At 42.5% G+C, this 17,411-nt stretch overlaps 2 protein-coding genes across 4 annotated transcripts; one reads left to right on the top strand and one right to left on the bottom strand.

Moving 5' to 3' along the window:
• Positions 1-884: 884 nt before the first annotated feature.
• arhgap1 (Rho GTPase activating protein 1) lies at positions 885-14,695 on the bottom strand. Of its 2 annotated transcripts, XR_004630183.1 has the most exons (14): positions 14,547-14,695; positions 9,458-9,662; positions 9,046-9,144; positions 8,853-8,940; positions 8,636-8,767; positions 7,706-7,792; positions 7,374-7,472; positions 6,878-6,985; positions 6,714-6,790; positions 6,549-6,626; positions 6,317-6,445; positions 5,528-5,631; positions 5,159-5,441; positions 885-901 (listed from the first exon to the last, which is right to left on the bottom strand). XR_004630183.1 is itself a non-coding variant. In XM_034677787.1 (13 exons), exons 2-13 carry the CDS (start codon positions 9,579-9,581, stop codon positions 5,274-5,276), a joined length of 1,293 nt encoding a protein of 430 aa, XP_034533678.1. In that variant the 5' UTR covers positions 9,582-9,662; positions 14,547-14,695; the 3' UTR covers positions 1,053-5,273. The 2 variants fall into 2 exon arrangements, 1 of the variants encoding a protein (XP_034533678.1); XM_034677787.1 differs by lacking the exon at positions 885-901 and having other exon boundaries at positions 1,053-5,441.
• A 1,019-nt stretch (positions 14,696-15,714) lies between these two features.
• Positions 15,715-17,165, top strand: arl6ip6 (ADP-ribosylation factor-like 6 interacting protein 6). 2 transcript variants are annotated; one of them, XM_034677761.1, is made up of 4 exons: positions 15,715-16,148; positions 16,627-16,680; positions 16,777-16,912; positions 17,013-17,165. In XM_034677761.1, exons 1-4 carry the CDS (start codon positions 15,884-15,886, stop codon positions 17,104-17,106), a joined length of 549 nt encoding a protein of 182 aa, XP_034533652.1. In that variant the 5' UTR covers positions 15,715-15,883; the 3' UTR covers positions 17,107-17,165. The 2 variants fall into 2 exon arrangements, with proteins under 2 accessions (XP_034533652.1, XP_034533653.1); XM_034677762.1 differs by having other exon boundaries at positions 16,810-16,912.
• Positions 17,166-17,411: the final 246 nt, after the last annotated feature.

Below are 17,411 nucleotides of genomic sequence, written 5' to 3' on the forward strand. Positions count from 1 at the left end.
GAATTTAGCACTTTTTCTAAAATATGCAAGAAAAGGTTCAATCTGTCTATTTCGTGCGACTCACCCTGCGTCAGTCGAGGTGGAAGCAAGCTCAGAAGTTGCACCAAACATCCCTGCATCTCCTCAGGAACTTCTTTCTGCTCCTTTAGGTGACGCGTCCAAGGCCAGGTGGGCCAATCAGGAGCATCTCAACAAAATACAACATCATGACAAAGTTTGTTTCCTTCATAACGTATTTTAAAAAGGGAAACTTCAACATTTACTGTTTAAAATTTGATGATTACGGCTTACCGCTCATGAAAATCAGAAATCTAGTGTCTCAAAATAAGTGGAATATTTCCTGAGATCTATCAAAACAATGATTTATAATAAAAGAGATGTCAAACTAATGAAAAGTACTTACTTTTTTATACTCAGTACTTGGTTGGGGTTACACCAAGTCTCCTCTCACGCCCTGAAAACCTCCAAAGGAAGGCGTCCAGGAGACGTCCGTATCAGGTGCCTGAACCAACGTCTCTCCAACGTTCACCCTATCCATTCCTCCTGGGTTGATCCAAAGTCCATTCATCAGATGTTTCGGCAATTGCTGAGGATTTGCAGGTGGATAAAGACTTAGAAGAAACAGGATGCACTGATGCAGAGACGTCAGAAAGGAGGCTGCACACACTGAGGAGAATTCAAGTTGTAGAGGATGCATGTGTTGGTGTGCATTACTTACATTTCTGACTTAAAAGAGTTAGCATAGCCGCACTGCAGGAACTCTCCTTCACATAATAGATCTCTAAATCATGAAGGGTTGTTGAGCTTTAATTTGCATCCTGATCCTTGATCACTGGAAACTTTCAGAAGCCACCTGAAGTTCAGATTCACAGAAGAACAACATTCACGGCTCCAGATGAGTCTGCAAGAAAGGAAACACTCACTTTGAGGTTCAGCTGTTTCTGGGGAGTCTCAGTTTCACTGTAAATTGTCGGTCACACAGATTTCACAGTCTGTTAAGAGGGATCAATAGATGGTTTGAGTCCTGGGTGATAATAAAAACAGTACACGTGTTTCATTCAACGTTTGTTTATTGTTTATTGTTTTCACACACTGATATTACAGCATATTTATATTACCATTATATCATACACATATCAGACTAAGATCCACAACATATCAAAAGTAAAGGATGAAAAATAAAGAGTTAAGAAAATAAAGTCACTAAGTTTCAATAAAACAGCAGTTACAGTACAGAGATCCATAGATTAGACCGGGCTGTAATCGATCAGCAGAGTTCAGGAGAAACCACCTCAGAGGAGTTCATAAAGACGGATCATACTTGGTAAAATCAGAGAGAACGTAAAGAAGAAGCATGAAGCGGGAGGAGGAGGGTTTGGTCATGTGACGTCTGAAGAAGCTGAAGGAGGAAGTGAAATGATGCTTTTGTGAGTCATTAATTAGTATTTGGTGGATGATAAAATACTGGATATGACAACTTAAGAGTATAAAAACAAACATAAATATTAAAGAGAGAGGATTTGGACGATGCTAATGAGTTTTTGAGAATCCTGAGATCAAAAAGTTCAGAATAAAACCTTCATTTGAAAATCTGCTTCAGTGGAAGAATTTAAGATTATAGAGGGTAACATTTCTCAAACCTGTGATCGGTTATTACAGCTGAGCTACGTTCAACAAGCCGAGTTTAGGAGTTTGTTTTCTGTTCATCGTCACTGTCGTCCGAGTGAAGGGATTTATTCTGGTAGATCTCTTCCTCCTGCAGCTTTGAAACAGGCTGTAACGTCTGGAATGTAATCCGTGATGGAACAAAGTGAGACCACTATCAGTTTGGAACGACAAAAGAAGAACAGAAAACAAAGCTGAAAAGCCGATTTGAGCAACATGTGAACACCAAAGCTTTGTTGAACGCACCTCAAGTCGTATTAATCTATGGCAGAACGGGCACACCGGCACTTTGATGGCTAATCACATGATCACTTGGGGAAAACAAATAAGGCACGAGCATGCACATACTCACACACACTCACACACACACACTCACACTGTCGTCAAATAAAACACCTTTATCTCTGAGTTAAAAAAAAAAAAAACACACTTGGGTTTGTTTAACTTTGTTCTCTTTCAGCGAAGGTTTGAGAAACTGTTTTTGGCAACTTAAAGATTTATTTTTCATCAGAGTGTCAAATAATATTCAGAGGCCTATCAGACAACAACACTGTAACACACACACACACGAACACACGTCTCAACTGACAGGAGCCCTATCTTTAAGTTCATATTAAACCCCAGCGTGTGCTGGGTGCAGCTGAGTGAGCACAAACACACACCGACACACACTCATATGTACACTGAAGCATGACCGAGAGTCACAACACTTTAACCTTTCTTTTTTCTTTTTTTTTTGCTTTCAGCTTCAGTCTGAACTAAACTCTGAACGTTTGGGTCTTTTCAGTCACGTCATACGAAGAAGAAGAAGAAGAACGTCACAACACTTAGATCCATACACTGATAGTGTTCCTTTAAGAGAGTCGGGAGAGAGAGAGGTTCACAGAGAGCTTCATTTTCAATAATAATCTGATGTCAGAAACAGAAACGTGTGGACGTTAAGGCTTTGGGAGCAAAATAAAGCTTCAAAAGTCAAACAGCTGGAATACTGCGAGGCGTTGAAATAAGAAGAAGGGTCTGATATGTAGTGCTGCTCAGCTGTACCACAGATATCTACCTTTTCAAAATGTTTAAACTCATCAGAAGTGCTTTAATGTTCAGGTGTGGAAGTCTGCAAGGGTTGGATGATTTAAAACGAGGAAGGGGAACACATCTTCAGCGTTGGAGAGTCTGAATGGGCCTTAAAGGTCCGGCAACTGAGCCTGAATTTGGATGCCATGTTGCCTTCTTGACTAAAGCTGTGAAAACATCAGTGAGGTGTGATTTCCACCTGATGTGATCACACAAGCAACTTAAAGATACAGTATGCTCATTCTGATGTACTGTGATAAAGCTGTGCTCGATCTGAGGAACAGACTTCAAATCATACACGTTATTTCTTGAGATTGCACCGTCCTGTTGACATTTACTCACGATCTACTACGTGGCTTTTGCTTTGCAGGTTGCACATCTTTTTCTTAAGCGACCTGATTGGCTGTCTGACTGACTGAATGTAATAAACTGAAAGCAGAAAGATGAAGCGATCCTTCAGTGGCACTATCTCATCAGAATGGACGACATCTTTTGGCTTCGAGTAACTCCCTGAAATCTGAGATTGAAGCGGAGGTCACGAGTAAAGTTTTGGCGTGATCAGAGAGCTGAATCTGATCCTCCTGGTTTTCATAACAGCACAACTTCTTAATGATTTTCCTTCAGTAACAATCAGAGATCCTACAGAGCACTTGGATCGACTCCTTCAGTGGCACAGCTTTAATAAAAATGCATAAATAAACTCTCTCTTTTGTAATCTAAAGGTTATTCTGAGCTCAGGATTAAAACAGGATGTCAGACTCAGGCTGATTTTGGTGATAAGGTTGTAAAGAGACTATGTACAAAACTTAGAACATAACTTTCAGAACGGAAGAAGAACAGAAAGAGATTACAGTAACTCTGAACCGAACTGCAAACACAAGAGTTGAAGAAGTGTTTATAAAAGATTCAGAATAAGTTGATATTTGACTTGTGCTATCATAGAAATATTAACTTAAGTACAAGTGAGCTGGATAAATGAAAAGGGAACGTGAAGGCGAGCAGCTGAGCGTGGAGACCTTTGTGTCTTTCGTATGCAAAGAGACAAACAGTCTGACAGCAGGTCAGATATCTAAACTGTGTTTTTATGCTTCTGTTATTAGAAGTGAAATATGTTTTAACACAAGAAAATTTAAATGATCATAAAGTTTGCTTTGAATCCAGAAACTTTATCTTGTTTTTATCAGTCTGTGATGTTTGGAGTAAAACCTGAACATCTGTTACTTGACAAAAACTTTCAAATCTGCAACAAGAGTTAAAGTTTAAATCAAATAAACATTTTAATTTGCATAAAAGACTTCAAAAGAGTCTAAGATGTGCAAGAAAAATTTATTTGATTGCATGAAAAATATTTTAATATTCAAAAATCTTTCACTTTAAATTCAAAACTGGGAGTTTCAAATCAAACGTTTTAGATTTGCAAGAAAGTTTTGCACCGAAAGCTTTTGAATTTGGATTTGCAAAAAACCTTTGACTCTAATTTTAACATTTCAATTCAGAACATCAAACTGTAAACGATGAAACTTACTGAATTTTTTGGTTTAAACTTTTGATTTTGCAAGAAAAACTTTGTCTCTAAACTCCCAACTAAGAGTTTTAAGTCAGAACTTTCTGATTTGCAAAGAAGCAATCTTAGAAAGCATGATGACATCTTTGATCAGAAAATATTTCACTTGCAATAAGACGGTCACTGAATACAGTTCTGCTCTGAATCTGTTTGTTTTCATTGCATATTAAAGACTCAGATCTACCTTCATACCTGTGACGATCACAGACGTAACGGTTTCTGTGCTGCTGGACGTTTGACCTCACTGTGAGCGGTTGATCCCGTACCATCAGAATATTAAAAAAAGCTCCTTTAATGAGCTAAAGCGAGAAAAATCACAGATTTATGTTTATAATGAAGTCAGGTTTAAAGAGGAGGATATGTGAGAGTATTTTCCCTTAAAGTCTGAAACCTAAACCAGGTCCTGGTCCAGCTCTCAGCGCTGCATTCAGACTCTAACTCTTCAGCTCGTTTTAAACTTGAATTACAGCATTTTTAAAGATTGTCATCGTTTGGTACCGAGTTCACCGACTCTGAATCACCTGAGACTTTCTCCTCCGTCTCCTCTCTTGAGTTTGGATTAGAGATCTAAGGGGGGACGTTTGGTTTTCATTTATCCTGATTTAACACCCTGCATCTCTTCTGTGTCCTTCTGTGAAAGCTTCAGGCCTTTTTTTTTTTTCTCGTTTTTTTGGCACTAAAAACAGAAAACGTCAGAGAGACAGACTGAAAACATCACGTCACAGACACACAGAGACGGACCGAGGATGTCTAACTGCTCTAATGTCCCTGGAGAGACGGAGAAACACATGCAGGTTGTTTCTGGAGGGTGGAGAATGTGGCAGAGCTGTAGTGTGTGTGTTTTTTATAGAGGAGTACCCTGATGGAGCTAAAGACTGAAGCTGAGGAGGACAAGGGAGGAAGGTGTAGGCTGTCGTGTTTCTGACTTGAAGAGAGAGAGGCTGCAGGGCGGAGTGGGCGGAGTAGGTGGGGCTTAGGCGAAGACCAGATGCTGTTGGTCCAGCAGGGCTCTGGTGAAGTTGTTGATTGGTCCGATGGCGCTGAGTGACATGGCGTTGTCCCGCCCCCAGAGCAGGTTCGGACCGAACACCACTGCCAGGTTACTGTTGGTCATTTTGTTTACCTCACTGTTGGCTGCCACCTGAACACACAGACACACACGCACACACTGATATATAGGTCCTGTTCTGGATGTGAAGGCATGTGTGAGTGTGTACAGATCTGTACCTGAGCCAGGAATGTGATGAGGTATCTCAGTGAAGCGTAGTTTTCCTCCGGCAGCGTCTCCACCATTGTCTTCATCGCATCCGCCTGATTGTCCTCTGGAACAGCTGAGCACAGGAACAACAGAGAGATCAGGTTGGAGGGATGATGAAAATGCAGACTGATGCAGAGGAGGAAAAACACCACCTGCCTGTCCCATTAAAGTCACTAACCATAGACCTTTCTGGAGGCCCTGAACTCCCTTGTCTTGTAGGTTCCTGCTGCTTTGGAGGTGCCAGACTCCGGGTGATACAACTACTACTATCTGTCTCTCCACTATCATCTCTCTCTCTCTTCATCTCCCTCTATCCCTCTCTCCAACTCAGTCTCAGCAGATGTGTGTATAACATGAGTCTGGTCCTGCTGGAGGTTTCTGCCTGTTAAAGGAAGTTTGTCCTTGTCACTGTAACTTGCTAAATGCTGCAAAGTGCTCTGCTCATGGTGGATTAAGATGAGATCAGACTGAGTCCTGTCTGTAAGATGGGACTGGATCTGATCCTGTCTTGATGTTGGGTCTTAGAGTATGGTCTGGACCTGCTCCGTTTGAGTCTGTTTCTGCAGACAAAAACAGAGCGGTCGGTGTGTCTGGCTCTAACCTTTGACATCCTGACTCTGCAACACCAACGCAAAACCACAACAGAGTAGGAGGAAGCGGGAGTGTTTGTTTGCATGCTCCTGTCGTTACATCACCACAGGAGCAGATTCAAATCCACTTCCACAATTTAAAACTTGAAGAAGGGATTTGTGACGTACAGGCGAAGTTGACGATGTCGTTGTAGAGCTGGTAGGTGAGCAGAGGTTCGGGGAGCTCTCTCAGGAACGTTTTCAGAATCACAGCGGCCAAGTGGACGTCCTCCATGTCTCTGAAATCCACCTGCTCACCTGCAAAACAGAAAACACAAAAATGCATTTTTAAGATGTTCCATTAATCAATCAAACACACATCGTCATATCACAGCAAGCAGGCAAGGTGATCCAACATTACCTGAGTTATATTTGAGCTGCACCTCCTTCACCAGAGTCACGTTAGCAGACCGTCTGAAGATCCCCTCGATTTCCAGACCTGAGACAAAAGCCGGTTCTTACTGAGACAACAGTTTAAAGTTGGTGTATCATGTTTCTGTTTTTAACACCACAGAAGAAGAGTTACCTTGATCTGAGAGGAAGCCGATGGTGTCTCTCATCACCACGGGAATAAGGTCATCGTCTGAACTCCTCAGTCTGAGCCTGAAACACACACACTCCATCACGTTAGGATAACAAGCTTAGCCTTCAGACTTCAGCTCATTCACACAGATTCAGATTTGGACTCACGATGCAAGCGGCACTCCGAACACCTGGTTGGGGAGCGGAGGGCTGCGAGGAGGAGACATGGGCGGCTGGGCGGTCGGTTTCAGAGACGATCGCAGTTTGTTGTCGTACCTGAAGCAGACACAGAGTTAGGACACCTTGAACGCATTCAAATGATGCTATGACAGCTGAATCTACCTGTAAACATCTGATGAGACTACACAGATCCTTTAACCTGTGCTTTTTGAATGCAAATCTCTATTTCTGTTTAGTTGTATCTTGTTCTGCACAAATGATGACCTAAGAGCAAAGCTGCACCCTCGTTATGCCTGGAGAAGAGCGAATATTTAAGATGCATGACAGATTTTGGGAGCCCAGTGCTAGGTTACATCCTTATATGCATCCAAATAAAGCCTAAGTTGTCCAGCAGAGGGCGCCCTCACAACAAACATCCCTTATAAAATACATTCAGGTATTTCAGGATACCAGGACAGCTTAAGGGAACACATTCACGACTCACTCTTTGACTCGAGCTGGGATGAGCAGCTGCTCACACTTCACCACGTCCTCCAGCTCGCTCAGAAAATTCACATAGTTGATCTTCCTGCCGAACTTAAAACTGCAAAGAGAGATACAGAGACAAGATTAATCTCAGCATGATCGCAGAGATTCTAACTGAATTCTTGAAAAGGAAAAAGGAACATAAGAGGTCAGATTCAGGAAGAAAAATGTTCCTGTCATTCCCCAAACTTCCACTAGATGTCACTACAGCCTCACACAGATGTTTTTCTTCTTCTTGCAGCAGCATGTTGAAGAAAAGATGCATCAAAAACGTGCAGATCGGATTAATACCTGATGAGTGGTTTGAAGAGGATGAGCAGGGTCTTGATGAACATAGTCGGATGGACGATGTACAGAGCCTTGATGTTCTTCTTGTACCTGAGGAACACACAGAGGAATATAATGTCACATTCTGAGGCTGTCTGCTGTTGGATTCATGTTTTTATCACAGGAGAGAAGAAATAAACTTTAGTTATCAGGTTAAAACAACAGAGAGGATCCTCTGAGTCTTCAGAGACGCTGTAACTCGAACCGATGCTTCTTCAAAATATAAAAATAGACTTTCCTGTGAGTTAGGGATGTGCATGTTTGGTGGACTTAATCATTATACAACCCCGTCACAAGTAGGTCCTAAAAACCTGACAGCTCAAGAGCTGAGATGGGAAGATGAGGGCATTCCAAAACTACACTGGTGTTCTGGTTAAAAGAGTTACCCTGTTAATCAGCGACTTTCAGTAGTCACAGAAAGAGTCTCTTTCCCTTCATGATGTCAAAGTTTACTCAAAGCAAACACGAGGACTCTTCCTGCTTTCATATGTTGCATCGGCTGAGTCTCCAGTCTAACACGGTAACTCGTTTCACCAAAACACCTGCCTGCACGTCCACATTAAGCAGATATCCCAGAGGTTTACGACATCATGACGGGTCCCGGATTGTGGATGATGTGTGTTTGGATCAAGTCGTCATAATTCTGCTGTATTTTGAGCTGCACTGGTTACATAACGTCTTACATCGAAGTGCAAATCAAGATTTCAACACCACCAGTTAGAGGGAAGCTGTGAGGCGTGGATTAATCAGCTTCTATAATCCCACATTTCTGCAGAAGTGTGTGCGTACAAAGGAGTGTGTGTGTTTTATCTGCAGTTTGCATGAGATTTAAAGAAGGTAAACACACTGGGGGGGTCTGTGTATGCACATGCTCAGTGATGATCTTGATCTTACTTTCTGTCGAACTCTCTGTAAGCTTCTCGTAACCAGCCGAGCGACGGTTTGTTTTCACTCGTCAGCCCGTGATGGAAGTAGATCAGAGTGTAGTCGCTCTCCACGTACTGGTCCAGAGTTCCTTTGAGGTACCTGCGAAACATGAAGATGATGACTCAGCCTGAGTGGATATAATCACGTCAGTAAGGCCACACCTCCATCAGTCAGTGGTACCTACATGAGCAGTTTGTGATGGTCCAGCTGGTGCTGTGGAGGCATCCTGCAGGCGTTAAACACGATCACCTTCCTGCCAAAGTTATCATCACCTGCACACACACACAAACACTTATTCCTCCTTCATTCGGTGCAAACTTCCTCTTTTAATCTCTTTGTGTTTTGGACGAACGTTGGTCTGTGATTAGCTGACTGACCTGCCACTTCGATGATCTGATGCCGGGCGATGTCATAGTAAGGGTGGTCCCAGGGGAGGTGAGGAGAGCTGGCATCGAAGGGCTGGGAGAGGTCTGTCTCTGAAGGAAACACACAGACATTTTTAAAACCGGGGCCTGGTTTTTAGAGAGTTTGGGGTCCACATGATGCACACACACTTGTTGTATTTTTGCAAGACAATCTGAGCCAGTTAGGGACTTAAATACTTTGAGTGGATGACTTTTTTCTCCCCAGGGTGACTCTATCTGCAGCAAACTACCCACCAATGCACAAAAAGTCCTGTATTTTAAAATCTAGAGGACATCTCCTTTAAAAGAAAGCCCCACCCATGTTGGGTTGTGTCACTAAATCAGGATAGCGGGTCTCACATGTGTCCTCTTCAAGCTCTCTCACCTGACTTGCTGACTGTGGACTCGTCGGCAGGCCACTGCTGGTCCTCTATCGTGGCCAGTTTCAGCTGCCCCAACTGAGCGGGCGCATGGTCGTCGCTCAGATCCACCAGCAGCTCTGAAGACATGGCACTCGCTGCGGGACGGTGCTACGCGCACCCACTCGAGCACTCTGCACACAAACGAGAGGCGGCGAAGGAACCAGAGCCCTGAAAGAGAAAGGAGAGAGAGAGAGAGAGAGAGAGAGAGAGAGAGAGAGAGAGAGAGAGAGAGAGAGAGAGAGAGAGAGGAACTCAGATTATTATCATAAAGTTTATAATGAAGCACATTGAGGAAGAGGGAGAGCAGCAGAGTGAGAGAAGTGCAAACAGTCTACTGGTGAACACTTCCCACTTTCCTCTCTACCACTTTATTTGCAAACTACAGCACAGGTGTGAGAAGTGATGCATCAATATTTTAGGATTTGGAACCTGAAATCAGCTGAGTGCACGAACGACACACTGACTCATACACAAAAACAAACAGTGACAGAGTGACGTGCAGCAGAGAACAAACACTGAGCAGTAGAACGATTCTTCTGTTTGACTCTGCAGGCTCAGAGAGGGAGGATACTACAGCTGTGTGTGTGTGTGACTGTAATTTACACACACACACACACTTACACACTTACACACTCCGCCTGCAGCATCTCAACATCAAACTGAACATCTCAGTGAGCCGGAGCTGAGCGCATAATACCACAGCTTCAAACTAATGACCGCATGTCTCCTCCTCCTCCTCCTCCTCCTCCTCCTCCTCCTCCGCTCACACATTAACTCTCTCCTCCTTTTTTTGCACTTCCTCTTTCACTCCCAACCCCCTCTTATTTACCCTCACACACACACACACACTGAGCCTGTGCTCTCTCTGTTGTATGTGATGTTATCGTGGCTGACAGCATGTTACTTTAAATAAATATTGCTTCTAACCAACAGAAACAGGCAGCCCACAAATGCTGACCAACCACAGAGAGAGAGAGAGAGAGAGAGAGAGAGAGAGAGAGAATCAGACAGGTTTCCAGTAACCAAGCAGCCATCAGAGAGGATTCTGGGTACATGAAGTCCACAGAAACAGGTTCCTCTTTTTCTTTTTATCTCTTTATGTTCCTGAGTGAACCTTTACATCACTTCAGCATCAAGTCAGAAGTGAAACGAGCCCCAGCAGACCATGTGTTTCATTTCTAAGAAAGTCTGCGTGCCTCTATGAATGTGCAACAGATTATTCTCCACCAGGAAATTATTCTTGATTATTCAAATCAACATGCTGTTATTTTATTCTATCCACATGTCAGGGGTTCAGAGTCGGTATGAAACATGGACGACATGACAGCTCCTCAGAAGTGAAGTGAGGCCAACAAGCAGTAACCTGTTAAGAAAGGATGCAGAAGCAGAGGCGAAATAAACTGCAGTTCTCAGAGTGTCCACAAGAAAGAAAAAATAATAGTAATTATAATAATAATTAAGTCCTACACTAACTATCTTCCTTCTTCTTAAAGACTGAAACAACAACGTCTTCTTCTTCTTCTCATCTAAAGCTCGACACTGTAACCTGATCGTTACCTCACCGTCTGAGAAGTCAACATCAAACCAGTTCTACTGACACCCCCCGTCTGTAACACCCACCACATCAACACCAGGTGAGTGTGTGTGTGTGTGACCACAAATGAGAGGGTGACACACTCAGCTGCTGCAGACATCACTGAGCAGGTGAGTGTGTGACGTCTGAAAACACTCGGCTGGATTAAGAGACACGAGGAGGAAGAGATGCACCAAATGTTCCTGTGTCCGAACAACAGATCATAATTAAAGCCTTGTGTTCACACCAGGGAGAAGAATCTGACACTGAGGAGGATGAATCACGTTGATTTTTATCATTTTCATCAAAAACGACTATCAATGAAGTGAATATTTGGTGATGATTTGTCATTATGGAGTCTTTGCTGCAGCTTGAAGGTGGCTGTTAGAAAAAGGAGGTCATGCAACATCACATGGATTCCAACCGACTTGAGTTTGCATCATTTTTTGGTCATATGCATGTTTCAAAACCTGCAGAAAAAACATTTGTCATGTTTATAATGAAACTAACGTGATCTTCGTGCATGTAATGAGCTGCTTCATACGTCAGTAAGTGAAACCTTCCATCATAGCACTGATGTTTGAGACCTCTGTGGCGTCCTTGTGTCTTGTCCTGGCCTCTTCAGACCCTCCTCCTCCTCCTCCTCCTCCTCCTCCTCCTCCTCCGTGTGAAAATGAAATTCTTCCACAGTAAGGGACACGTCTGAACGGATAACTCTGGGAAATGTCAGGGGGAAGGTTGCCCTGCGATGTTCCAGATATTGTCAGGAGTGTGTCTTCTGTTTTAAAACACAGGATGTAAAAACAGGCAGGGACAAAACAAGAGGACTCTTCATTGTAATCTAACAATGCTCATCAGCTCATCCGTCAGTGTAGCAGGTCTCCACCTGTGCAGAGCCTGTCTGCAGGTGACAATGTTTGTGTATCATGTGTCAGTATAACCCTGCACAAACAAACACACTCACACAAAGCCTGTGTGTGTTTGAGTCACAGTTTGCAGAGGGATCAAGCAGCAGCAGCAGCAGCAGCAGCACCCTGCCCCCTTCATCCCTCCGCTCTATCACATCTCTGCAGAGCTGCAGAGGGAAAGCAGCTTAGTCAAATTGTCCCTCAGGGCGGAGGGGACGGGTTCCCCCGGAAAGAAGGGGAAGAAAAACTACACTGCGGATAAATAAAAAAACCACCAGAACCAGTCTGTCCCTGTTACAGCTTGAGAGGATGACAGGCAGGAGGGGAGGCACTGCTGTTATTGCTCATCACTCTCATCCTTCATCTCGGCACGCCGCTGCTGCTGCTGCTGCTGCTGCTGCTGCTTCAATGGGCACGACGCACGCAGATGTTCTGGTTCAATACTCCCTAAATGCCAGGAGACACTGAGGCTGAGAGGATGAAACGGCACACAGTAAACATGCTTTGGATTCTGTGACACAGAGATGGATTCATTATTCTGGGACAGACGTATCTGAAATAAGAACAGGATTTACAGCTTCATGGTTCAATGCTTCTGATGAACAGTCATGTCCTTTACGCAGGCTGAGGGTTACAGTATTAAATCAAAATACAAGCCCCTCTCTCTCTCTCCCTCTCTCTCTCTGTGTCTGTTTCTCTGCAGAGCATGTGACTGTGTGAGGAGCTCTCTAACAAGCAGAACAAACAGGTGTGAGTGAGGCAGTGTTTGAGTCTGTCGCCCTCTCAGACACATAAAAACATAAAACATCTCACGTTTCACGATTCACTTCGACCTTTGACCAACAAATCAAAGACGATCACCTCTCAGATAAAGCGTCTGAATGTTGTCCCCGGTGATAAATCTCATCCCTTCATGAAATTATTCTCCCGCTTAGACTCTGACCTGTTGATCAATCCTGCAGCAGCAGCTTCACACAGGAACACAACAGACTGACTCTAATGCAAGGTGGGCCTCAGGCACTTTGACCATATTATGCTTTAATCCTGTAATCTTAATTAATTGGTGGAATATCCTCAGGAGGATAAACACTCTTACAGCATTCAGTTTCTTAAGCAGCGGAGTCTGCAGACAGAGAACTTCAGGAAATAACAACTGAAAGACAAAAAAAATCACTTCTTTTATTTTTCCTGCAACGTGATGATGAGTCTGTGAAAATTTTGATGCAGAAATGAGAGTAAAATAATCCACATAATTAAATCCCTGATGTTTTTTAAATATTATATTCTTAAAGAAGCATTTTCAGGTAGATGCATCACTGTAATTTGATTCCAAAGGAGATTTCTCTGTTCAGGATTTCACCCACTTCTATTTTTTAAGTCATAAAGAGAAAAGGGAGGATGGTTTTTGCACGATGGGATTGTCAGGATTTAATTTTAATCCTTCACTTATTCAGGGTGCTTTTAAAAAAAGCAGCGATCTCTCTTCATCATCACATCCTGACGCTGCAGGAACATCTACAGTCTGAACACACAGAGTTCTTCTTCAGTTCTGCTGCAGACCATCTAAACTTCTGATTTCCTTTTAGATAAAGCTCTTAGTTATGCTGCTATATGCTTGAACTGACACACTGGGATCCTGTCTTCCCCTCTCTCTCTCTGTCTGCCTGTCTCTTACTTTAACTCTTCCTGTCCTGTTAAAGGTACTAACCATAGACCTTTCTGGAGTCCCTGAGCTCCCTTGTCTCGTAGGTTCCTCCTAATCATTGCACATCAGTCTCCTCACTATCATCTCTTTCTCTCCCTCTCTCCAACAGCAGATGTCTGTCCAACATGAGTCTGGTTCTGCTCGAGGTATCTGCCTGTTTAAGGACAATAAAGTAACAGAGATCCCACCAAAAACTGCAGCTTCTGCCATTTCTATAACATTTTAAAGATGCCAACAGACATTCAACACACCCCGATATTCACAGTTAAGCTCTCTGATGATAGTAAGCTTCATATTGTACCCTGTTAACACAGATCTAAGGGATTACAGAGCAAAGAGAGGTTAAATAAGCAGATATGTGAATGGAGTTTGGTTCACCCCTCCATCCAGACAGCACACAGCTTCACTGCAGCAACCTACGAGGCTACTGATGTGTTAGCTGATAAAAGCAACAAGTGAAACATCAGGTAGATGACTTGCTTTACTTGTACACACAAAATCGTCTCCATAAAAACCTTTAGATTGTGTTAAATATTGTAAATAAACCGAGATAAAGGAGCTAACTCAGCAACCAAAGCTGGAACACATTAGCAGGCTGCTTTAGCTACATGTTGTCGTTCATGTAAATACAGTATAGGATGATCTGACGTGTAATAAACAGAGGTAATGCAGTGTTAATATTAATAAACTAAGAGGAAGATTGAGTATTAGTGTGACATATCAATAAAAGCACAACAAATCAGCCCCGTGATACTGTAACAATCAAAACCACAAGACCCACACAGCCTCACACGACAGAAACACTTCCCTTCTGACTGTCTGTCTTCATAGATCACATTTAAACTCACACTTTAAGGTTTCATTACCTTGATTAGTTGATTTGTAATCCAGAGATGTGCTTTGTCGCGTCGGTGGAGTTGCAGTTGACAGCAGTAACAATCAGCGTCAACACCTCTCCTTCTTCTTCGTGGGTTGTATTACTGGAGTGCAAAGTAACGTTAAAGCTACACAGCGACACCTACTGGACAAGAGTGGTACAGCAGCCCTGTGTGACTAGAGGTGGCTGCCTCCTATCTAAAGGATCAGTGTGCCATCAAGTGGTTATTTGAAGACATGACTCCATCCTGATCCAAAACCACTACACTTAGTGGACTGGTGAAATCTGGACTGGATAGACCTAGAGGGATATGTCTTCTTTAATAAATCGCTTTGGCAGAAGGATTTTTTGTAGAGCTACTTTTCTTGTGCTGATGTTTCCTTTATTCATTCTAAAGACATGTGAAGAGAGACTTTATTTATATGTAATATATGTAATATGTGGTTGATATGTATGTGATGAATATAATATGTAATGAATATGGTGTGTGATTAATGTATATGTGGTGAGTGTATTGTGTTGTGATTATATATAATGTATTGTATGAATTTATGTGCTTTGGCAGTAACATGTATTTGTTCATGCCAATAAAGCAAATTTGAACTGAATTGACTTTATTTAAATAGCTTAATACAAAATAAAACTTCCGAATCACTTTACAAGAAAAAATCTAAATTGTAAACAATAACATTATAATATTAAAACGATTTAATGATGCACAACATAGAAGACAATTGAGATATATGAGAGAAATTGTAATACATAAATACAAATGTATATATATTATCACATATTAAAAGTAATGAGTTTATTTTGACTACTTTATTTTATTAATTTATAAATATGTTTTTAACTTGTATTATTATTTATTACATAGCTCAGTTAAATAGGTGTTGATATTTATGTTATTTTATTGTAAAGAAAATAAATAAATGTGTACTTTTAGATGAAAAGAGCATTTTAAGTTGAATTTAATACCCTAGAGTCTTAAAAAATTTGAAGTAAGGGCCTATAAAATGTGTATGAGTGCAATCAAACAATTTAAGTGCTTTCAAAAAATAAATACATGTTAATTTAGTATTAAATAAATAATAATGTATCACAGGATGAACTACAAATAAAAAACTCCCCTGACGGAACGCCCCGAGGGACATTTTTTGTGTGCGGAAGTGGTTCAGGGCAAAAGGCAAAAGAGGAAATGTAACTGCGGTTACAGACCCAGAAACCTCTTTAAAACTATCTGATCATTAAGTGCAGTTTTAATTAATACTTTTTAATAAGTCTGTAAAAAGTTTTCCATGTAACTCAGGTAAAAATTCAATCAGGATGCCGAGGAGTGCGACAGACAGAGCAAGTTTCGGTCGCTCGTATTCCTCCGAGGATTTCCAACAAACAGACTCTTATGAAGTGAGACCCGGAGCGGCTGCCATGTCCGCAGAGGGACCCGGTGGGACTCCAGCACCGGGTCGGCCTGTCAGCTCCAGGATCGGCCCCAAACAGTGGTCCTACACGGCGCTGTCAGTGCTCGGCTCTGCTGTGTCTGTGTCTGCTGTCGGCTGTCTCTGCGCCCTCATCTACCCGATACTCAAAGGTGAGCACGCGCACAGGTACACGCACAGGTATGTGGAAACTGGTGGCCTTCACTCTGGAGTATGATGACTTATTGTTTGCATGCAGGAAATGATCAATGCATGCTGATTCTTTCTTCAAACCTTCAGTGCAGCAGGAAAAACTGAAGATTAGTCAATTTTTGTTGCCCAACCAGCAGAGAGCACATCACAAAGTCTCTCTAGGATGCTCTTCCTCTGCACAAGAATGTAACTAAGTGTCTTTCCAGTGGCAAAAACTGAGTCACAAGCTGTCTAGGGTGCACATTGCTGCAGAGGATTTGCAATTGAGCTTCAGAAAATGTGATAAAGGCCCTCTATGTGGCCCTTTTATTGGAGAAAACATGTTGAAATAAGTCCAGAATCCAAAAGAAGTGCTTCCAAGATGCATTAAGGATTCCCCTTCAAGTGGAGACAAAACAATCAAAGACTTAATGCTGCTTCTGTTTGTGTCTGCTGCAGAGCTGCGTGCTGAGAGAGTGAGAGGAGACGATGGGACTGAACAGAGGATGTTAGGTGAGTATCAGTGCCTAAATTCACTCTCTTAGATTTAAAGCTCCATCAGTGACTCTAAAAGCATTTTCATGAACACTGGTTTTTGTGTGTGTGCAGGTTTCTGGAGTATCTCCGTGCTGTCTTTATTAGCAGGATGTGCCTGCTGTGTCTTCTCATGGAGTCTAACCTACCTGAACTCACACCAGCCGAGCAGAGAGTCCCCGACACACCTGCTGAAACCTGCAGACATCAGGTAACACCAGATAAAATCACAAGAGACTTCAAATAAGAGCTTTAAATCATGAGGATGGGCGCCAAAGTTGCACAAAAACATTTGTTTGTTTTCGTTCCAGAGATATATCTGCTCCTGGTTTCCACATGAGTTACGGCGTCGCAGTCCTTAACGGCATCATGGCGATGCTCACCGTCATCTGGAGCCTCACCTGACACACACACACAAATTATATGTAATAGTTCTGTAATAAAATGTCCCAAAACAAACTCAACCTGTGCTTTATGTCTTAGTTGCGAGATGGTGAAGGAGAAATGCTTGTTCCCTGGATTCAGGCGTTCAGGAGGCAGATCCAGATTTATTGAGGGTTTGGAGAGCTCGATAGGAGCCAGGGTGTACTTAAAGTCGGGGCTGGAAGTAAGCTGTTGTCAGGGCAGCACTTAAAACTGCACTTTCTGAGACAGTTGGCTCCTTTTGTTGTTCCCTGACCTTTTTGTAAACATCACATTTCATCCTCGAC

This window comes from Notolabrus celidotus, chromosome 24 (genome assembly GCF_009762535.1).
Source record: "Notolabrus celidotus isolate fNotCel1 chromosome 24, fNotCel1.pri, whole genome shotgun sequence".
Taxonomy (NCBI): Eukaryota; Metazoa; Chordata; class Actinopteri; order Labriformes; family Labridae; genus Notolabrus; species Notolabrus celidotus.

What these genes read in the sequence shown, in the direction of transcription:
- arl6ip6 (XM_034677761.1), top strand. Translation starts at nt 15,884, where the DNA reads ATGCCGAGGAGTGCGACAGACAGAGCAAGTTTCGGTCGCTCGTATTCC. An exon ending in GACTGAACAGAGGATGTTAG is followed by an intron (nt 16,681 to 16,776) that starts GTGAGTATCAGT and finishes GTGTGTGTGCAG; the next exon opens with GTTTCTGGAGTATCTCCGTG. An exon ending in CTGAAACCTGCAGACATCAG is followed by an intron (nt 16,913 to 17,012) that starts GTAACACCAGAT and finishes TTTTCGTTCCAG; the next exon opens with AGATATATCTGCTCCTGGTT.
- arhgap1 (XM_034677787.1), bottom strand. Translation starts at nt 9,581, where the DNA reads ATGTCTTCAGAGCTGCTGGTGGATCTGAGCGACGACCATGCGCCCGCT. An exon ending in GTCCACAGTCAGCAAGTCAG is followed by an intron (nt 9,145 to 9,457) that starts GTGAGAGAGCTT and finishes TGTTTCCTTCAG; the next exon opens with AGACAGACCTCTCCCAGCCC. An exon ending in TTCGGAGTGCCGCTTGCATC is followed by an intron (nt 6,791 to 6,877) that starts GTGAGTCCAAAT and finishes TGTGTGTTTCAG; the next exon opens with GCTCAGACTGAGGAGTTCAG.